The sequence below is a fragment of the Citrus sinensis genome, chromosome 1, assembly GCF_022201045.2.
Source record: "Citrus sinensis cultivar Valencia sweet orange chromosome 1, DVS_A1.0, whole genome shotgun sequence".
NCBI classification, from domain to species: Eukaryota; Viridiplantae; Streptophyta; class Magnoliopsida; order Sapindales; family Rutaceae; genus Citrus; species Citrus sinensis.
The window spans coordinates 7,185,678-7,209,291 of record NC_068556.1 but is presented as its reverse complement, the minus strand read 5'-3'; the positions used below and the strand labels follow the sequence as shown (position 1 = coordinate 7,209,291).

General features: G+C 33.2%; 2 protein-coding genes across 2 annotated transcripts; one reads left to right on the top strand and one right to left on the bottom strand.

The window, feature by feature from the left end:
• Nucleotides 1-1,663: 1,663 nt before the first annotated feature.
• Nucleotides 1,664-3,811, bottom strand: LOC102612462 (aldehyde oxidase GLOX1-like). Its single transcript, XM_006475630.2, has 3 exons — nt 3,395-3,811; nt 3,009-3,169; nt 1,664-2,882 (listed from the first exon to the last, which is right to left on the bottom strand). The coding sequence occupies exons 1-3, from the start codon at nt 3,803-3,805 to the stop codon at nt 1,664-1,666; spliced, it is 1,791 nt and encodes a 596-aa protein (XP_006475693.1). The 5' UTR covers nt 3,806-3,811.
• Nucleotides 3,812-21,388: 17,577 nt separating this feature from the next.
• On the top strand, nt 21,389-23,101 carry LOC107176676 (aldehyde oxidase GLOX1-like). Its single transcript, XM_015529494.1, has one exon. The coding sequence runs from the start codon at nt 21,389-21,391 to the stop codon at nt 23,099-23,101; it is 1,713 nt and encodes a 570-aa protein (XP_015384980.1).
• The last annotated feature ends 513 nt before the right edge of the window (nt 23,102-23,614 follow it).

Below are 23,614 nucleotides of genomic sequence, written 5' to 3'. Positions count from 1 at the left end.
TATTCCCAATTATTTTTTAAGTGAAGAACAAAAACCCAAACTCCTATACGAAAAATATATATTATTAATTAATGTTAAGTGTTTTCATTTGATTAATTTGTATTTTTGTTGGCTTTATGTAATTTTTTTTTATGCAGATAATGAATATTACCATGATTGAACTCTTAAACTTCATAGGCGATCAAGGGTTTATAATTTACGCAATAACAATATTAGTCTTTTCTTAATTATGTTGCTTGCTTTTTTTTTAAAATTATTCCAGGACTCTCTTTATCGTAAATGTTGTTAAGATTGTCTATGGAATTAAAATCAGTATGTTAAATTTTCTAATTATATGATGGGGGCGGTAAAAAAAAAGGGTTTGATGAGATTTTTCAAGAGGTGCTAATAGCTACAATCTAAATTAAAATTTGAAAATAATAAAAAATAAATCCCTAATTCATAAATCAATAATGATAAAAAAACTTAAATTATAATACTAAACTCTCGCTTAAGTATTAATTAATTAAGAGGATGCATGAATTAGAGAATCTAATATTAAAAAAATTAAATCTCTAAGTTGTTATTTACTTCATTTTCTTTATTTATTATTTTGTTTTAACATATTTATTTTATTTAATTCATAATTGATTATAACAACTTGATTATTAACTCATTTCAAGTTTACAGCAACTAAAAAAATTAAAAAAATAAGTGAAAGCCCACGTCGTGCCACTATAGTTGCTTTAGAATAGGCTTGGAAAAGCTCGGTCCAAGCCCGCATTTTACCATCCCTATCTAAGAGCTTTTTTCAGTGATTTTCAAGAAATTTTATTTGATTGGCCATCCGGTTTCGACCCTTGCAAAAGGAAGGAGATTAAAACCTCTCTACCTTCTTCTCTTAATTTCCTCTTCTTTTCTCTTTCGTTTTCACTCATTTTCTCTATTAAGTATTGTCTTAAATATTATTGTTGGCCGCTAAATTTATCAGTTTAAACTTTTGAGTCATTTTGTTTCTTTGACATGATATCAAAACTAAGGTCTCAAGTTTGAATCATTTAGGAGTTAGTTTCGGGCTCTTGTGTTTCGACCCATCTACGAGTTCCCATATTAAGTCTTATTTCATGTTTCACATGAGGAAGTGGTTAAGACTTATCTTAAACACCATGCACAAAATCTCAATACAAATAAATAACTTTTGATCTAACAAAATTACAAATTCCAAGTAATTGAAATCATATCTTCATTTCACTTATAAGAAATCTAACATTCACCGGGAACAAAGTGCATGCACCAAGGTTTGAAAGTGGTCGTGTTTACCCAGAGAGTGATGATAAATCATTTTAGTTTATATTTGTGACATTTCAAATCACTTGAGAAAAGTATGAGTGATGAGTTCATAAAAAATGACCACTCTTAAACTAGTACACTCGGAAAGAGTTTGAATTAGTAAATGTTCCCGGATGAAAATGACATTATAATAGGGAAACAAACGAAAGAATTTCATGTAATTAAAAGTACACATTTAAAGAGGCTTGAAATCGTTGCACTTGAGTCTTCTATCCCCTATTTTATGCTAGCATGGCTACTGGCTAGTAATTATTATAGACCAGGTTTATAAATAATTAAACTAGGAAATATACTAAATCAAACACGGCAGCTTGAATCGGACTTGAAAATGGGGTCACTTGATCTGAACCCACATGGCCACGCTTGGAACTCCTTTATAAACGACATAAAGAAGATAATACCCTGGGGGAGCAACTGCACCTGATGATGGTGCCAGAGCTATAATGTCGTGAAGTCCTTCTGTAGCTGGACCAACGTTTTTGATCACCTTGACCAAACTCAAAATAAGCAGCCTTTGATTCATGGAGATACCGTGTGTGGTAAAAGCTGGTGCGTACATTGTGAGTTTAAGGTCATCCCTGTTCTTTACCGTCAACTCATTTGACTTAACCTTTACTGAGAACCTCTGGCCATAGTGAATCACTTTGTCCGAAGAATCTACCACGATGCTTGGTCTTAGCCAAGCCAACGATGGATCCAAATAAGGAGGCGAGAATTTCTCGACTCGAAGCTCTGTTGGGTACTTGGCGTCGAGAATGTACCCGTTATGAGTGTTGCTGCCTGCCACAAGAACTGTGCCATCCGGTAGTAACACAGATGATGAGTGGTACATTCTTGGAATGGTTCCAGCGGCCAACTCCTTAAACCTTTGGCGTGATGGTCCTTTGGGCGTGTATAATGCCGGAACCAAATTGGGGTCCTCGGCATCATTCCATCCTGACGTGCCTGTTTTCGCACCATTCAGCAATAAAATATCTTCTGTTGGAAGAATAACCATATCGCCCATCACGCGAGGTGATGGCATTCTTTCCTTCTTCCAGACAGCATTTGGTTTTGTGATATCAATTCGTCCGCAATCTTGCAAAGCAGGGAAGAATTGTTTCTTAGTCTCTGAGAAGTAGAATGAATCCCACTGTGCTCCTCCGCACACTAAGACTTTAGCCTTCGTTGCGGTTGCGTTGTTGGCCCTGAGCTTCAACGGTAGAAGCACAGACATTGCGGATGCAGGGTAATTGCGGGAGCCGCCGGTGAGAATTGGGAACTCGCGGACAACTTTGTTAGCTTTTGGGTCAAGCAAGATGGAACGATTATTGGAGAAAATGAAGAGATTGCCATCAGGGGAAAGATAGACAAAAGGGTATAAGTTGTTTTCAATTAAAAACATTTCTTGTCCGTCGATTCCCTTGAGATCATTAGTGGTATCTTTCAGCAAGGGGAAGAAGACGGGACTCTTGTTGGATTGTCCTTCTGGTGGAATATATTCATAGCTGAAAGCACCACGACCACCCACCACAATGAAGCCACCATCAGGTAGTGTTACCTGTGTTGAGTACCTTCAAAATTTACAACAAGTCACAATGAGTAGTGAATTTGTGAATTTCTTGCGACATACAAATTGATCATGAAGTTTTTTGGGAACAAACATTAAGAAATGGAAGAATTAAGGGGGGAAAAATTACCATCTAGGATCTGCAAGTGCTGTAGGGTATTCTCTCCAGTCACAACCGTCACATGTGGAAAGATACCTTACAGTGTTTGCTCCTCCTCCAAAACCGCCTGTGCTGACCAAATCTCCGTCTGCTGTTAGGCCGCCTGATGAGCACCATGTGTCGGTTTGAAGCTGTCATATAAAAGGAATTAGATTGTTTATGGTGATCAGCTAAAAAAAATAAAAAATAAAAAATTTGCTTGAAAAAACCACTGGATCAAGTTCCTGAAAGATAAATAGTTCTCAAGTTGAATTGGTTAGAGCTTTAAAGGGTTTTCAAACTGGAATGTCATTTTAAAAATGCAAACAATTAAGTGTAACAATTATAAAATGGTATTCTAACATATGTAGATGCACCTTTAGGGCTGTCAGTTCTGATGTTTCAAAGTCGAATAGAACTGAATGGCACCAACAATCCAGTTCACCGGTTATGTGGTCAGCAACACGGCAAGGCATCTTCTGAGGAGGCAACGGAATCTTTGATGTCCTCCAAACAGTGGCATCGTACATCAAAACCTTGTTAATTTTCGGAAGCAAGATGGCATGCATAGCTGAGACACCGGAATTTTCAGATACAAGCTCCCATTTGCCGTTGTATCCAGTTTCAGCAATTTTTTTGCCGTCGTCATTGGCATCATTCCCCGTTTCAACTTTTTGAATAGCCTTTGGTGCATCTCCGAAGTCAAAGAAAGGAAGTGAGAATATGTGAGCATACGCAGAAACGATCAAGAGTGGGAATACGCAAAACGCTTTGAAGATGATTGCCATTTTGAAATGGCTTCAATTTTGGATCCACAATGTTCGTAGAATAATTCTTTCTATTTGTACTGTTCTCTTCAACCCTTTACTCGTATCCTAAGAACGTTAGATTGCACAAAGTTGGCACAACGATATGCCAAAATATAGTGTGTTGTTGATTTTTAAGAAACTAATTGTACGGTTGTTAGGTCTTCATCATAGGTGGAAATGACAAGGTTTTTTAAACGATCAAAACGAGTCAGTTTCTTATCGGTTGGTTAGTAATTGCCAGAGATATCAGTACTAGTTGGATGGCAAATGGGATCCCGGGCACAACATGCCACGGTCGGGCAGGTCTTTTTCCAAGCCTAGAAATACTTATAAAATTTTAAAAATAAATATTTAAACATTTTTAATAGTTAAAAAAATTAAATATTTTATCTTTTTAGTGGCCTTTTGGATTCGGCCTTAAGATTTTTGTTATAAATAATTAATGTATTTACAAATAAAATTGGCTGTATTTGAAAAATTAAAATAAATAACTAGGCTGGCCTGAACATTATGGCTTGTTTGGGATTGAGGTTGAACAACTATATTTTAAAAGTAACAACGCTAAAATATTTAGTAAATACTAGCTGCTGTAAGTTGGAAATTAAATTTATTTGATTTTATACTTGTATAATGAAAAACGTATTATATCTCTATTAATTTTGTTAAAATTATAATTTAAAAATTATATTTAATACATAATATTAACTTTTATTTCATATTTATAGTTTTTTTTTTTCATAATAGCTGTATCTTAAAACTATCACACCTTAATTATAAATAGGACCTTAAAGTCTAGGCACGTTCATCCAACCATTCGGTTGATCCTTTATGTCATTTTCAAAAATATAATTAGACAAAATGACACCTAAATTCCTCACACTTTTCATATTTCTCACTCATGTCTCTAGATTATTTAATTACTCACTACATCTTTGATGTTATGATTTCAATGTTCGAACTTAATTTACAATTGAAGAACAAATGGCATTTTTTAACAAACAAAATTTCCCATACTTTTTTTCAAGCACATCAAACAGGATGGCGTTTGTTTTCTCATATATTACATTTATTTATTTTAATCTAAAATCTAAAATTTTGAATACATACGAATTTAATTGAAATCTGAAAAGATATTTATTTATAAATCTGAATTATATGTATGTCTATTTTTTTACATCAGAATAAAATATATAAAGATAATCAATTATTATTTTCTACATAGTTATATTTTAAGATAGTATTGACAAGGAAATATATATATATATATATATATATAATAATAATAATAATAATAATAATAATAATAATAATAATAATAATAATAATAATAATAATAATAGAGAGCGTACTCCAAACCCATTTCAGCCCTACATGAGTAAATAAAAAGTGAACTAATAATAAAATTGTCCCAAATTTTGAATTAATGACAAACTTACCATAAAAATTTTCCTTGGTGGTTGAAATGGGGTTCATTTTTCTATTTAAATAAGGTAAAATAATTTGGTTGATCAGGGAATTTACATTTGGTTAAGTGTTGAGTCAACAAAATTAACCGCATTTAAAAAAAAATGAATTTGAATGTAGTGCTGAGTTGATCTATGTTCAACTTTTCATAATCTTCTGTGACATGTGCATGTATAGTCATATATGGTTAAGGTTTAATTAATTTTATATAATTATCCAATAACTACCGATTGTATATTTCTAAAATATTAGCAAAAAGATCAAGTCAACACTGAATGTAAATTGAAAAAAAAAAAACCCAACTCTATTCAAACTATTATAAAAAATTTTGGTGTTAATTTTTTTTGAAATATTATAAACTTTCATATAAGAAAATTACAGAAGATGATACGTTCTTGGGGAACATCCTCCATCTAAATTTGGGGATTATTCTCAAATGACGAGGCCATCATAGCCAACATGTGCGCCACAATATTGCACTCTCTAGGAATAGCTCTGACAACAGGACACTCTCCCTCTGAAATAAGCTTACAAATATCTGCTATTGTCCACATAATTTCATACCTGCTAGCAATGTTTCCATTAATTAGATTGATAACATTCACTGCATCAGATTCAATTTCCAATGGCCAAAGCCTTGTGTTCTTTGCCAATTGCACACCCTCTTGTATTGCCATAGGTTCCACTTGCTCCGCATCGCCAATCATTTTTATTCTTTTAGCTCAGGAACCATAACTTTACTAACGGAATTTCTGATTACTGCTCCTAATCCTGCAAGCCATTAGATAAATTTGTAGCTGTACTCATATACAGTTTGAACCTGTTCACTAGAGGAGGCTGCCGATTGATAGTTTGTAGGATTGTATTGGAGTGATTTTTAATTCAAAATTGAAAATGAGCTTATTGGAATTCTTCCAACAAGTGCACTGCACGGTTGAGGGTCAATTGTAGTTCAAAATATTTCCCATTGTTTGTTTCGTGAGGTCTAGATTGACCAAGATATCATAACAATGGCTAAAATTGGATTATACAGTTTTCGGGTAAAAAAAAAGAAGCATACAATTCGAACAATAAAAGTTATATTCATTAGAAAAACCCAAAAGAAAAATGATACGGAGAGAACATTTTTGAAAAGGTTCTTGCCTATTGTGCCTGGTGTAAGCACTTGGGCACTCTGTTGATGCTTATTAGCCCCAGTAGCCTGTTGGTCAGGTGCAGAATATAATTGTTTTGGATAAGGGTAAAAAGCCTTTGTCAGATGCAGATGTATAACCTCGAGTGGCTCTTGTTCCTTAGTATATAGTTGTTGAAGATAATCAGTCCCAAGGGTCGAGTTTCATTCTCTTTTATTATTTGGATATTACTGCCCACGTTCCTGTGGATAAGGGTTAGAGCTCTGATTTAGTTTTACAGCCTAACTCGATTATTGATAATATTGTTCCTTTTACTGAGGCCCTGGATGTTAAGGTTCAGGATTTTAAGGCCCAGATTGCTAGTGAGCCTAGGATTATGGTGATTTCTCTCTACAGAACCCAATCGATGTGATAGGTGACGGCGATAATATGGTTTTGGATGATCCAGATGCTCAGAGGGTATCCGCAGGCTTTACTTTTTTCTCATCTACGATAGATGATATTTGCATGGGTTCCAATTCCCAATCTGCAGAGATTCCATCTCATTTTGATAAAGATTTTAGTTCTGAAGGGAATGGTATAGTTGATAAATACTTTTATCTAAGCGTGAGGATACTTAGGGGCATGGTTTTAGCCCTAACTTTAGTATTGCTGGCCTGTGTGCCTTTGGTTCAAAGAAAAGCTTCAAATTAAGTCATTAGACACAAGTATCGTAAGTATCACTCTGGGCATTAGCTCACCTTAATATGATTTCTTTTGTTATTTTTTAACTCGTTTTTTTTTTTTTGGCTTGGAGGTTTTAGTCTATATCTCCCTCCAAATATTTTTATTTACATTTTTATTTTAATTTAGAGAAAAGAGGGTCTCGTCTAACCTCTCCATCCTATGGTGGTTTTAAATTAAGAAAAAATGATAAGGAGAGAACTCCCTCACTGAATTTTTTGACAACGACAACTTAAATTCTATTTTTGGACATTGCAATAAGGGAAATTATCATTTGTATACCCTTAGTTTACACCATTATCAAAAATACTACAACACTTTGAGGGTGTATCAATCGTCCACCCTAAGTTGACAAAGTGTATCAACTGACCACCAAACCGTTAGTTGTCGTTTAAGTATGATGACGTCAGAAGGGTAATTTGGTCTTTTCATATGATACAAGTGATAATTTAAGGGTATACAAGTGATAAAAAGAGAATTTAAGGGTATACACGTGATAATTTTTAAGAGTAAAATCGTCAATTCACTGTAACTCCGTTAACTTTCAAACGGCAACTAACGGTTTGGTGGTCGGCTGATACATTTTGTCAACTAAGGGTGGACGATTGATATACCCTCAAAGTGTTGTAGTATTTTTTATAACAGAACAAATATAGGGTATATGAATGATAATTTCCCTTGCAATAATTATGAACAATTAAATCCACCCGCATATAACATTCTTACACTTTATCCTCAATAGTTTTGCTTATGAACAGGTTGTGAGAGAGCTTGATGTCGTTGGGATTATCATTGTTGAGAGTAAAAAGCTCGGTGGTTAGAATCTTACAAAACATTAATTATCAAGGTTCACTGGGGTAATTATCGGTGAAGACATTCGATGCTTAAGTCAATGCTATATAATAAGAGGGAAAATTCTATAATGTCGTGATTAAAATCATGGCATCAATGCCGTAATTATTTTATACCGTTAGATTAAATCAGCAGCACATAATAATTATAATATAATAAAAAGTTTTATATATTTTTTTAAAAAACAGGTTACAAACCAGTTAACATATTTTTTACTAGTTAAAATAAAAAAAAATTATTTTTTTTGTAATTGATTTATTTTAAACTCACTCATTCACGTTAATTAGGGATTGTGAGAGGGAAAGAGCTGCCGAGTATTTCTCCACCGTCAACTCGACGTCGTCATTGTACCGCCATTCTGTTCCATCAGGTGTTGGGGGAGGGGCAGAGGCTATTGCCCAGTGGCCAAGTCGAAGAGGCTGAAGTTCGTTAAATTCCAAAACACATAATCCTTGCAAACTGGAAGGGGCGAAGGTTGTCTTCGCATTGTGCTTTCTTTTTTTTTTTTTCCTTATTTTTCGCAATCCGCCGCAAGCTAGACCGCCAATCAAGTTAGCCAATTCTCTGTATTGGTTTTGTCTTTTAGTATTGATTTATGGGAATTCCTTTTTCCACATTGATTTTCTTTTTATTTTTTTTATATCCACTTGATTTTCTTTCATTCATTCTTTTTTATTCTTTGGTTTTCTTCATCAAAATTTATTGTTTTCACATGTTATCTTTATTATTTCATACTAATTAATTTCGTATTTGTAAATAATCTATTTACTGGACTTCGATACTAAGCAAGTTAATTTAACTTGATTAGATGTCTATTATAATAGTTTTTATGGTTTGTTGTAGGCAATTCTAACTTTACAGTTCTAAATGAACTTCAACATGATTAGATCTTGATATGTGTAAAGGACAACAATTGCATATGCTATTGACCCAAGAAAAAAATATGTAAATCCTCAGTTTGAGGTGCAAGTTTTCTCTCATATGTTTTTTTTTTTTTATTTTGTAATTTATTTCATAAAAAAATTGGTTGTTAAGATCCCATTTCATCATTGTAGGTGTCAATGCAGCCGTAGTTTCCTTTTTAACAAACCCACTTAGAAAAAAATTATTTGTTTGTGGTTCCATTTTTATTTATTTATTTTTGAGTGATTTGTTGATGTGTTGAATTTGCGCTTGGATCTTACACATTGGTAGTTAATGCTGATGTTTTGATGGAACTTTTCTAAGTAGAGTCTTCAAGTTATTTGTTGAAATACCTTACAAAAACAAGTTTGCATATGTTCTATTATTCAAATATGAGGTATGAAAATGAATGCAATCCAAACACTATCCTTGCTTTGCAGTTTTTGTTAGAGCTCTGTTTCAAGGAAGCCTTGCTGCTGCTTCTGTGGATATAATCTTTTGAATTATTTTATGATATGATATTTTCATAATTTTGTGTAGGTTTGTATTTAATGCAAGTTGAGCATCTTGGACTAAGAAATAGAATTGGGGGAAAAAAAGTTGCCTATCAGCAAGAACTTGACGATCAGATAAGAAAAATTGGAATTAGTTTTTTCATAATCTTGATTTTGTGTCATAGTTGTCAGACTTTCATATATGTATATTTTATTTTAGTTTTTAACATAATTTTTATGCTTTAGCATTAGGTTGAAATGGAAGTGAGCGAATATTGTATTTGACCTTTCTATAGATCTAAATTGTCATTGGCGATTTGCTATGTTGGCAGCAGTTGTTTTATTACTATGAAATTACTTTGTGTCTTTATATCATTTAAAGGTTTGAAAGAAGTGAATGCCATTGAGAAAATAAAATCATTATTTTTATTATATGCAACAAAACTTATGTTATAAACTAATTAGTAAATCTTTATTTTCTTAGCTATTAATTTTTAATTGAATGTTGTATCGGTTCTTGAAAATTAATGGTGAAGTGAAAAAAAAAATCAGCAACTATTTTTTTCTATGATTTTCTTAATTTTTTAAAAATTTGTTTTTATTATATTCTATTTTATTAACAACCAACACTAGTTTGTATTACTCGAATGTTAATTTAAAATAAGAAAGGATCTTAATTCATATATATAAAAGAATTTACTGATTACTGTTAATGCTCAAAATAAGATAAAGGAAGAAATTATAAATATATACAATGATACCATTTGAGCAATCTCTATCCCCATTTAAAACTACCCGTCCATTATCCATCTCCTTTTATCCAACTACTACCAATTCTTGGCTAATAACTACCCAACATGTAGTTCTACCTAACCTGTGATTGTTAATTACTTGACCTTGATCTAAAAATTGCACCATCTTTTACCAATTTACCTATCTCTTATGACACTTATATTCATACTTAATCTATACTCGACTGTGATTGTGTATTTTTCTAATTTCTTGGGTAGGAAAAAAATGGACAAGAGAGCATATATTTAGAGATTAGGCACTTTTGTGGCATATATAAACCAAAAACTCATATCATATGCTCTTCTTTGCGAAGATTCCCTAACTTGTTAATTGAAGGTAACATTGTTAGTTGAAGATTCTGTAACTAAAATTATTTGTGCCTCTATTATTGTTGATTTAAAAAATAATATTTTAATATTTTTATCTCAAATGATGGGACATTATTTGACACATTGGACTCTTTTCAATTTAATGATACTTTGTATTTAATTCATTCCTTATTTCATCTAACATTGTTTGATGAGTGTTGATAAAGTTATAAGCTTTTACATAAACTTATTTTATAATGTAGTCTAAATTTATTGGTTGAATGAAATTACAAAATAATAAAAACAAACAATGTAGGTCAAAAGCTATTTAATCCACTCAAATGAATTATGCTTCATCAATTTGTAGAAAATAAATTTATACAAGAGTTTGTATGATATGTTTTTTTTTTCCTAATCCATCATATATTTATGTTTTTTTGCTAAAAATCCAAATTCCAAAACAAAATAGAATGAATTATACATACTTTAGATAAATAAAAATAAGAATTAAGAAGCAAATATATATAAATGGCAAAAAGACCCGGCCCAAATTTTGGCCTGATTGATTGGATTTAAATTTTTTAAGTTTTGACCTAAATTTAAGGGTCATGAATCGGGCTTGGGCCTAGATATTAGGACCCAATTAAATTAGGGTCAAGGTTCGAGCCATATATGCCCTGACCCAACCCGACCCTAAAACTTAAAAAAAATTATGTTTATATATGTTTATTATTCATATAATTATATAGTTGAGACATTGAGTAATTTTATACTTATGTTAGTTTAAATAAGTTCTAAAGCTTTTAAATTTTAATATATATGGGAAGGCTATGTTCTTTTTTAAATTTAAATTAATTAAAAATAAAAGAATCTTTAAAAAAAACTTTGGTCGGGCTCAATCTATCAAATAACCGGGCTCATTCAGGCTTCAAGCTTTTATTTCAATTATTGGGCTCGACTCAACCCATTGCCATCCATACTAACACAGTATTGATTCGTTATGAACTCATAGTTAAATTCATACTAATTCTAATTGTGTTACCATAATTTAAATCTCATAAAACCTAAAATTGTAAAATACACAAAAAGGTTTTCAAAGACTTGCAAAAGAATGCCAATAGTCTAACTCTATAACAATTTCACATTGGTTTTTGGTTGGGTCAACCCAATTAAACTAATGAAGGACCAATTAATGAAGGAATAAGGGGTAAATTAACTGCAGTGATAAATAGATCTTCAGAATTATTAAAGAAACAAATACTTAGAAATATGAAATATAACTTGAAAACTGACATTAAGTGAAAAATGAAACAAAAAAATTTGTGAACCACACATAGGACTAGTAAATTGAAGGAAAAATGGGTAAATTAATGTGGAGTAGTAAATTGGAACAAGAAATTATAAATAAAACAAAAACTTAGAAAAATAACTTAAAACTTGTAAGTTGACACTAAGCATGAAATGAAATAAAAAATTGTAAACCATACATAGGATTAGTAAATTGAAGAAAAAGAATGATAAATTAATGTTGGAGTAGTAAATTACAACAAGAAATTGTAAACAAAATAAAAACTTAGAAAAATGACATAAAAAAACCACACATAGGACAAGTAATTGAAGAAAAAAAGGTAAATTAATGTGGAGTAGTAAATTAGAACAAGAAATTGTAAACAAAACAAGAACTTAGAAAAATGACATAAAACTTATAAATTGATGTTAAGTGTGAAATGAAATAAACAATTTGTAAACTACACACATGACTAGTAAAATAAAAAATAGGGGTAAATTAATGTTGGGGTAGTAAATTGGAAACGAAACAAAAGCCCACAAAAATTACATAAAACATGTAAATTAACATTAAGTGTGAAATGAAATAAAAAAATTTGTAAACCATACATAGGAGTAATAAAATAAAAGAAAAATGGGTAAACTAATATTGAAGTAGTAAATTGGAACAAGAAATTGTAAACAAAACAAAAATTTTTAAAAATTACATAGAACTTGTAAATTAGCATTAAGTGTGAAATGAAACAAAAAATTTGTAAACCACACATAGGACTAGTAAATTAAAGGAAAAATGGGTAAATTAATGTGGAGTAGTAAATTGGAATAAGAAATTGTAAATAAAACAAAAACTTAAAAAAATGACATAAAACTTATAAATTGACGTTAAGTGTGAAATGAAACAAAAAATTTGTAAACCACGCGTAGCTCTAGTAAAATAAAAAAAAAGTAAATTAATGTTGGAGTAGTAAATCAGAATAAGAAATTGCAAACGAAACAAAAACCTGAAAAAATTACATAAAACATGTAAATTAACATTAAGTGTGAAATAAAATAAAAAATTTGTAAACCACACACAGGACTCGTAAAATAAAAGGAAAATAGGTAAATTAATATTGGAGTAGTAAATTACTTTTTTGGAATTGTAAACACAACACAAATTTAGAAAAATGATATAAAACCTATAAATTGTCATTAAGTGTGAAATGAAATAACAAATTTGTAAACCAAACATAGGACTAGTAAATTGAAGAAAAAAGAAGTAAATTAATGTTGTAGTGGTAAATTGGAATAAGAAATTGTAAACAAAATAAAAACTTATAAAACATGTTGGAGTACTTGTAAATTGACATTAAGTGTAAAATGAAACAAAAAATGTGTAAACTACACATAAGACTAGTAAATTAATAGAAAGAGAGAAAATTAATGTTGGAGTTATAAATTGGTTTTTAGAATTGTAAACAAAACAAAAACTTGTAATGGTTGCATAAAACTTGTAAATCAACATTAAGTGGTAAATAACACTATCGAAGATTTGATGCCTATAATTAAGGAAGATCTTTTGCATTTAATTTAAATAAAATAAGCTGAATTAGGAAATAGGATATTTAGCTGATCTGTTATTAATCTATTTCTTAAAATTGTAGTAGGGTTTTGTATTTTAGAAGCACTATAAATATCTTCTGTGTAAACGGTCTTTGCAGTACAAAAAATCAATAAGAAAAGTTCAATTTTTTGTCATAAAAACCTTCAAACACATTAATTTTGTAAATCACACATAGACTAGTAAATGTAACCTACAACTTGAACAAAAAAAGATAATTATTTGCTACTTAGGTAACAAGTTACCTATTTATTTACAATTAATGGTGGAGATTTTTCATTCAAATCTAACAGTCCATGTCCATTACGATATTGATGCCGTAATTTTAACTACAACATCATAGAATGACCCTAATAACAGAGAAAAGAAGAGAAAATCCTTAAAGAATAGTATGCCCTTCTTCTAATATTTTGTTTTTCTTGTATCCCCTACCTATTAATCGTAGCCTAAGACTAATAATAAAAAGAACAATTAAGTTAAATAAGCTTATTCAAATTTAGTGAGTATTAGGACTTATGTTGTTTTATCATGGCCTCAGTCATAATAAGAAATATAATTAAGTTAAGGAAACTTATTTGAGTTCGGGAAAATTAGGACTTGTAATGTTTTATCATGAACTTGTTGTTGGATGTGGCCATTTGGGCTTGGTGGCTCACTCATTTATGTTAACAGGTCGGGTTTGGTAAAGATATGGATACAAACAAATTTGAAGGCAAACACATTGTTCAACAACACACACACACATCTAGTCCTTCTTTAGTGAAGGTATTCGCATTTTAACAAAGTGAGGATACATACTAAAATATAAAAAATCACATATTTCAATACATTGAAAACTGTATTTTTTTGTCTTTCAGTGACATTCTCACTTTATTAAAATGAGAATATAGTACCAGAGAATTATGAATATATATGGGATAGGTTCAAGAGACACAATATTAAATAAAATTTTAAACACACATTTTTAACCATTAGATTATAACTCATTCAAGAATTGAAATTAAAACTGACATGGAATATATTAATTCAAAAAAATAATTAATTACTGTGGGTCTACTATGATAATAAATTATTTACCTATTCTTCTATTTTTTAATTAAGTGTTCCTCCACTTTTTTCTTTCCTCTATAATGTAGGAGAATAGAAAGATTTTTATCTCATATTGATTTACAATTTATAAGTGCTCAAAACTCATTTTGAAATTAATTTACGATAAATCTAACTTTTTTTTTTTATCGTGAACAATTCTTTCTTAAATTTCAGGAATTAAAATCGTGCTGTATATTGCTACAGAGTACAGAATGAATTTCAAATGATGCTAATATTTAACCAACTTGCAAAACGAACTAACAACGCATGTAAGATTAAAAACAAATTTTGCTAGAGATAATAAAAATGGATCAGGCCATCCCATTTGGTGAGTTTGGATCCTAAATCATCATTCTCTTCAATGAGACTAAAAGCGCGGTGGGAGATACGACTTTATTCCTCCTTCTATAATGATTCATCCCATAATCTATATTTTGAATAGACTCAATTCAAGTAATCTGCAAAAAGTCCTTTCTAAATCTTGCATGCTTAATCAAAGTGGAAATTGGATCATCATAACTAGAATTCTTATGTTTCTTCTGCATAGTAAGGAAGAGAGAGAAACAAAATAGGGAAACACAATAAGGGAGGAGAGTAGTAAATAATTTATTAATATAATGGACCCATATTAATTAATTAATTAATTTTTAGAATTAATATATGCTATGTCAATTTTAATCTCAACCCTTGAATGAGTTGTAATCTAATGATTATATTGAAAAGTCAGCACCAAAAGCCAACTTTTCAACAAACATATAGCTAGTATGCAAGCTTGCCACAGCTAAAATGCAAGCTTGCTACAACTAGCATACAATGGGCAAATTGCCAAGTTGAGTTTTGGCCATTATTTAGATTATAGATAGAGAGGTGATGAGAACTTGAATGACATCAAAAAAAAAAATTGAGAGAATTCTAAATTGAGTGAATAACAATTCAATTATAGAATTGTGAAGAGAGTGACCAATTGGAGAGTGTGTGTAATTGAGAGGTTTTTTTTCATGTGTGTGAGAGAGTACGAGGTGTATTTGGGTTCCAAGAAGTGAGATTTTCTTTACTCAAATATTGTACTCTAAAAATTGTTAGTTATATAATTATTTTCTCATACTCCTGTGGACCTAGGCATATTTCTGAACCATGTAAACTTCTTGTGTCCTTTATTTTTTTGTGATTATTTGGTATGCTGGGTTTTGCAACCTACACATAACAAGTGGTATCAGATCCGACGGTTCGTACTGGGGGGATACGGTACTGTTCACTTATATAGTACTATTTACAAATACGGTGGAGACGACCATTTATACTTGGAAGACAATCTATTGTAAGTATCGTGTATTTATGCATGTCTAGAAAATTTTTGTCAACAAGACAATAAGAGTCTAAAGACTTTGGGTTTTAAATGGGACCATTGTGACCCCACCATTCTCTTGGAAACTTTCCTGGTGCATTTATTCACGCGAAATTAACATCATAGAGGCTGCTCTTTAAGTGAAAATAGTTCGTTGAAAAATGGTAGAAGGTGAAACTTCCAGAATTGGGGAAAGATCTACTAGACTATTTCAGGAGACACTTTACATGGGAGGCGAGATTTGTCAAATTGTCATCCAGCACATGTTATAGGAGGCCAAAAGATCGATGTTGAAAAGTTTGATGGGAAAATCAACTTCGGCATGTGGAGGCGTGAAGTTATGGATGCCCTTATTCAAATCAATCTCGATGTTGTTCTGAAAAATAAAAGACACTTGTATGACGAAGAAACTTAGGATCGTATGAATGAAAAAGCTTGTGGTTAGATTAGATCTTGCTTGACCAATGATGTGAAATATTTGGTGAAAGATGAGGAGTGTGTGATGACTTTATGGCGTACATTAGAGGAGAAGTATATATTAAAAAGTCTTGAAAATCGCCTTCATATAATGAGCCAAGTATATGGCTTTCGAATAAAGTATGGGGTGTCAATGCAAGATCATGTCTTAAGATTTGAAACGTTACTTCCTGATTTGAAGAATCTTGATGAAGATATTAAGGATGAAATCAAGGTTATGATTCTGTTACACTCATTACCAGAGGAATATAGTCATTTTGTGACTACCTTAATATATAGAAAAAGTGTGATCATCTTCAAAGATGTCTGCATATTATTGACCAATTTAAAATTTTGAAATAATGATAAACATTCCAAAAGAATATCGTCTAAAGCTTTGTTAGCCAGAGAAAGGATGATAGAGAAAAAGAAGAAACGAGGTAGAAAGAATTCTCGGTCCAAATCGAGAAGTAGAAATATAGATCGAGATGAGTATGCCTTTTGTCATCAAAAAATCCATTGGAGGAAAGATTGTATAAAGGTTCAGAAGAGAGATGAGAAGAAATCAGAGGTAGCAAATATGACACATAAAGATGAAGACTCTGATTATTCACTAAGTATTATGCCTACAACATATGTGGCTAGTTTGAGTGAGTAGATACTTGATACTAGAGCAACGTATCATTTGTGTCCTATTAAGGAATGATTTACGAATTTTTGTAATTTAGAATCCGGTGTAGTTGTGATGGGAAATGATTAACTTTGTCGCACAAAAGGGATATGAACAATTCGACTCAAAATGTTTAATAGAATGGTCAGAGAACTGAAAGAGGTTAGATATATTTCAACTTTAAAGAAAAATCTAATTTCTGTGGGTGCTCCAGAAGCTAAAGGCTACAAGGTTGCTATTGAAAATGGCACAATAAAGTTTACGTATGGGGCTATGGTGATTCTACAAAAGGTTTGGTGTCACAATCTGTATTATTTGAAGGTAGGTACAACTGATGAAGCAAATGTTTCTGAGATGCACAGTCACACCACCAAGCTATGGCATGTACAATTGGGATAATTTGGAAAGAAATCTTTACAAACTTTGCTGAAGCACGGACTCTTAAAATGTACCAAAACCTGTAAATTAAAGTTCCGTGAGTATTGTGTATTAGGCAAGAAAACAAGGGTCAAGTTTAGTACGACTAATCACAATACTCGTGAGATCCTTAAATATATTCACAGTAATGTATGGGGACCAACTAAGACTGTATCAATTGGCGGAAGTAATTATTTTGTTACATTTGTTGATGATTTCTCTAGACGTGTATGAGTGTACACTATGCGAGAAAATGATGAGGTTCTAGAGGTTTTCGTAAAATGAAAGAAACTGGCGGAGACTCAAACTGGTAGAAAGATCAAAGTATTGCGTTTTGATAATGAGGGTGAATATACTTCTGATGCATTCTGCAAGTATGCTAAAGTGAGGGTATAAAAAGACATTTCACAGTGAGATATACTCCGCAACAAAATGGTGTGGCTAAGCCTATGAATCATACTTTACTAGAGAAAGTACGGTGTATGCTATCTAATGTTGGTTTAGATAAAAAGTTTTAGATTGGGGTTGTGAGCTACGCAAGTCACTTGATAAATCGGTTACCTTCTGCTGCAATTAGAGGTAAAACTTTTATAGAAATATAGTCTGGAAAGCATACACAAGATTATGATTCCATTCATGTGTTTGGATGTCTAGCTTATTATCATGTAAAGAATGAGCCTCGTGCAAAAAAATCTAACTTTGTGGGATTTAAAGGTGGAATTAAATGTTTTAAACTTTGGTATCTTAAAGATAAAAAGTTTGTGTATAGCAGAGATGTCACTTGTGATGAAACTTCTATGTTTACAGCTTTAAGTTCTCAACAGGTGGAGAATAAGACCAATGAGATATTGCAGCGGGTGGAGTTTGATTTAACTCCATATGTACCAGTAAATTCTACATAAGAGAAGATTTCGACTTTGGAAAAGACCCCAAGAGTAGAAGAAGAAGTTGTTGATGTCCCACAAGAGGAAGAAACAACTGAAGATGTAGAAGATGAAAATGACAGTATAGCAACAAGGAGACCAAAAAGAGTGATAAAGAAACCTGGATGGCTTACTAAAGACATAGTGGTAGCCTATGCACTTCCAGTTATTGATGATGACATCCTCAACACTTTCGGTGAAGCATTACACATTAATGAAAGTAATCAGTAGAAGTTAGCCATGGAGGAATGGATGAAATCTCTCCATCAAAACCAGACTTGGGAACTTATGAAGTTACCAAAGGGAGAAATGGCTATTGGCAATAAATTAGTCTGCACGAAGAAGCAAAGATCTCCAAATTAATCAACTCTCCGATATAAGACAAAGCTCGTTGCGAAAGGTTTTTCTAAAAAAAAAAGGTATTGACTATAATGAAGTGTTCTCTTTAGTTGTAAAACATACTTCCATTCGTATCCAATTTGCCTTAGTAGCTGAATATGAGTTAATTTTACTCAATTGGATGTTAAGACGACGTTCTTGCATGTAGAGTTGGAGGAGGAAATCTATATGTCTCAGTCTTATGGTTTCAAAGTTGCTGGAAAGGAGAATCATATGTGCAAATTGATTAAATCTTTGTACGAATTAAAACAATCACCAAGGCAGTGGTACAAAAGATTTGATCAATTCATACAAGGGCAGAATTCACCAGAAGTGAACACGATCACTGTGTTTACTTCAAGAGATTACAAGATAGAGCTTTCATCTATTTGTTACTCTATGTCGACGATATACTTATAGTTTCGAAGAATAGAGCTAAAATTGAGAGACTAAAGAAGCAATTGGCTTCTTAGTTCGAGATGAAAGACTTGGATGATCTATAGAAAATACTTGAGATTGAGATTCATAAAAGTAAGAAGAATGAGAGCATGTGGTTGACTAAAAAATCTTATTTGAAGAAGATGCTAGAAAGATCCGGTATGGATGAAAAACTAAACTAATACGTACTCCTCTAGTTTTTTACTTCAAATTAAGCTCTTCTTCATGTCCTTTTTCTCAAAAGGAACACGATTACATAGCTCGTGCTCCATATGCTAGTGCTGTGGGTAGCCTTATATATGTTATGGTGTGCACAATGCCTGATATATCTCAAGCTGTCAGTATGGTTAGTCGATACATACATAATCTGGGTAAAGACCATTGACTTACGGTGAAGTGAATCCTCCAATATATGTATGAAACAATTGATTTTGGGTTATTAGTCAAGAAGAATTATGGTCAACAATGTGTTGGGTATTGTGATTCTGATTTTGCTGGAGACTTAGATAGGCGAATAGCAACAACGAGTTTCGTATTCACATTGGGTGGAGGTCCGATTAGCTAGAGATCAATTCTACAATCGACAATTGCTTCGTCCACTACGGAAGCAAAGTACATGGCAGCAACTGAAGCTGTAAAGGAAACTATTTGGTTGAAAGGCTTATTATGTGATTTGGGAGTAATACAGGAGAACATTGCGGTCTTTTGTGATAATCAAAGTGTGTTATTCCTTGCAAAGAATCAAACATATCACGCTAAAAAAATATATATAGATGTGAAATATCATTATGTAAGAGAGACTATTGAGGGTGGTGATGTGTTATTAAAGAAGATCAATACCAAAGATAACCCATTAGATATGTTGACAAATGTTATTTCTGAAGTTAAGTTTCAACATTGCTTAAAGCTAATTCACATTCTTCGAATGTGTTGAGTTTGGAGAATTTTAAACTACGGTTGGCTTGATCCCTGATTTTGTGTACATAGGCAATTATAAAGATGCAACCACTTTGGGATGATGGTTCATTAGTAGTCAGTTCCGATTTGGCCATATCTTCGCCGAGGTGGAGAATTGTTGAAAAGTCAGCACCAAAAGCCAACTTTTCAACAAACATATGGCTGACATGCGAGCTTGCCACAGCTAACATGCAAATTTGCTATAGCTAGCATGCACAATGGGCAAATTGCCAAGTTGAGTCTTGACCTTTATTTAGACTATAAATTGAGAGGTGATGAGACATTGAATGGCATCCCAAAAAAAAATTTGAGAGAATTTTAAATTGAGAGAATAACAATTCAATTATAGAATTGTTAAGAGAGTGAGAAATTTGAGAGTGTATGTAATTGAGAGGTTTTTTCTTTCAAATGTGTGAGAGAGTACTGGGTGTATTTGGGTTATAAGAAGTGAGTTTTTTTTTTACTCAAATATTGTACTCTAATAATTGTCAGTTATATAATTATTTTCTCTTACTCGAGTGGACGTAGGCATATTGCCGAATAACGTAAAATTCTCGTGTTCTTTATTTTTCTGTGATTATTTGGTGCGCTTGGTTCTACATTCCGCACACAACAGATTAAAAATGTATAGTTAAAATTATGTTTAATATTGTGTCTTTTAAACCTATCCCTATATATATTACAAAGAAAAACGTCCATATTATGGATAAGAAAAATACTTTTTACATGATTTTTATACATTGAAATAGGTTATGCCCTGAGAATATACCATTAAGTTAACCGCATCCAACAAAAACCGAATAAGTAATTTCAATTAAATCATCCAAGAAATGGTTGGTTCGCTAAAAATCTTCTTTCAAAAAGTCGTCCATCCATCAAGTGCTCGATATATTAGTGTGATGCTCACAGTGACTATCTTCTTCATTTATTTAACATAGCAATGGCTGAAATTTCCGTTGATAAGATCCTCTACGACAATGCAACATGAATGCATACGGCTGGAAATTAAGGTTGTTATTATAGACAAATTAAGTAAGTAATTTTTCTAAAATATTTAAGAAGATACTAAGATACAGGACGATTATAATATAAAATAAAATAGGTCAATGGTCATAATATTTGAAACCGATTACTTAGGAAAGCCAGACATTTTGTAAGGCAAAATGGGCAGGCATTGACTTGGTTACATAATTTAGCTGCGTGAAAAGAGGAGAAAAAAACAGTAAATTAGAGTTGGGGCGCAGGGCTTTAAATAGAGCGGAGAGACAGAGATGTACGAATGAAGCAATTGTCTGCTATTTCATAATTAATCTGCCATTGTTGCCACAGAGCAATGGCAAAAGCAAGTAGCAAGAAAGTGCAGAGTCTGATACTGTTGGCTGCCGTGTTATTGTTGGTTAATAATGCGGCGGCAGCACCTGCAGGTGGATTCCTTGGGTCATGGGAGTTGATTTCACAGAATGCAGGGATATCGGCAATGCACACGCAGTTGCTTCCGAAAACTGATCAAATTGCAGTCTTCGATGCTTCGGTATGGCACATCTCAAGGCTACAACTGCCTCAGGAGAAGAGGCCTTGCTTTTGGCACCACAACAAACTTACGAACCAGACCGCAGAGGATTGTTGGTGCCATTCGATATTTTACGACTACAATAAGAACGCGGTTAAGGCACTTAAGGTACAATCAGACACGTGGTGCTCATCGGGAGGGCTGTCCGCGGATGGACGATTGGTTAGCACAGGAGGTTTCCAGTATGGAGCAAAAGCAATAAGATATCTGTGGGGTTGCGACACATGCGACTGGGTTGAGTACCCCGAAGGACTTGCCGAACCTAGATGGTATTCGACACAGGTTATGTTATCCGATGGTAGCTTCCTTGTTTACGGTGGCCGGGACGCCTTTAGCTACGAGTACGTTCCCGTTGAAAAGGAATCCAACAAGGCTGCCATCGCCTTCCCGTTTCTCTTTGAAACGCAGGATTTTCTCGAGAGACCTGGGAATCCCAAGGGAAGATTTAGGCTTGAGAACAATTTGTACCCTTTTGTCTACCTTCTCCCCGACGGTAACGTCTACGTTTTCGCCAACAATCGCTCCGTTGTCCACGATCCGAAAGCTAATAAAATCATACGTGAGTTCCCACAACTCCCCGGTGGCGCCCGCAGCTATCCCGCAACCGGAACCTCCGTGCTGCTTCCCTTGTATCTTCCTCGCGACACCAACAAACCTGTTGATGCTGAAGTGCTGATATGCGGTGGCTCGGTACGCGAAGGTCTGTATCTAGGAGAGGAAGAAAAAAGATTTGTGAATGCCTTGGATGACTGTGCAAGAATGGTGGTTACAAGCCCGAACCCAGAATGGAAGATAGAAAAGATGCCAGCACCCAGGACTATGGCTGATGGAGTCCTTCTTCCAAATGGGGAGGTCCTCATTATTAATGGAGCAGACCTCGGTTCAGGAGGATGGCATTGTGCGGATAAACCTAGCTTGAAGCCCATGTTGTACAGGCCTAATGCGCCAGAGGGCCAGAGGTTTGCAGAGTTGGCCCCTACAGACATTCCAAGAATGTACCACTCAGTGGCTAATTTACTACCTGACGGTAAAGTCTTTGTGGGTGGCAGCAACGACAATGACGGATACTTTGAGTTTGCCAAATTCCCAACCGAGCTCAGGCTCGAGAAATTCACTCCTCCGTACTTGGCTCCGGAGTATGCTGCCTTAAGACCCGCCATCTTGGAAGATCAATCCGATAAGGCAGCTACGTACGGCAAGTGGGTCTACTTGAGGGTTAAGTCATCTGAGCCGCTAACCATCAATTACGTCCAGGTCTCAATCGTTGCACCACCTTTCGTTACACATGGCATCTCCATGAATCAGAGGATGCTTTTCTTGTCCGTCATCGAGCTCAAGAACAATGTTGCCCCAGGGGTTGACGAAGTTGTTGTTGCCGCCCCACCCACCTCAGCACTTGCTCCTCCTGGTTACTATTTGCTTTCTGTAGTTAACCAGGGAATTCCAAGCCATTCAATATGGTTTCATCTCAAGTAGATGATCATCCCGGGATAACTATATTTTTCCACACCCCATGCATGCATGCATTCATTCATTAATTAAAAGCTTTTTTTGATTATTGTTTCTTTATCTTTCTTCCCTTTTTTTTCCTTTTTTTTTCATGTAAATCTTTGGGGTTACGTTGTGTGCGATTCTCGAGGAGAGGATACCCCATTTCTTTGAATTGAATTCAAATTATAAATTCTTTGATTAATTTCAAACAAATTTTTTACGATTTCAATCACAAATTGGCTAGCTGATCGAAGTACGTTGTAAGTTGTAACTCGTCCCGAACTGTAATCCCGAGTTGAAAATTATTTACACACGCAATAACTCTAAATCTATGTGTCTTTATGAAGTTCCAGTGTGTTGAGTTAGGTTTGCATGTAATCTGAAGGTTGTGTTCGTAGCAATTCATCATGCCTTTGACGGTTTTTTTTTTCCGCTCTTAATTTCCAGTTATATTTTATCTTATTATAACATTATTTTCATTTATTACATTTTTTTTGA

What these genes read in the sequence shown, in the direction of transcription:
- LOC107176676 (XM_015529494.1), top strand. Translation starts at nt 21,389, where the DNA reads ATGGCAAAAGCAAGTAGCAAGAAAGTGCAGAGTCTGATACTGTTGGCT.
- LOC102612462 (XM_006475630.2), bottom strand. Translation starts at nt 3,805, where the DNA reads ATGGCAATCATCTTCAAAGCGTTTTGCGTATTCCCACTCTTGATCGTT. An exon ending in CAGAACTGACAGCCCTAAAG is followed by an intron (nt 3,170 to 3,394) that starts GTGCATCTACAT and finishes TTTATATGACAG; the next exon opens with CTTCAAACCGACACATGGTG. An exon ending in GCACTTGCAGATCCTAGATG is followed by an intron (nt 2,883 to 3,008) that starts GTAATTTTTCCC and finishes TAAATTTTGAAG; the next exon opens with GTACTCAACACAGGTAACAC.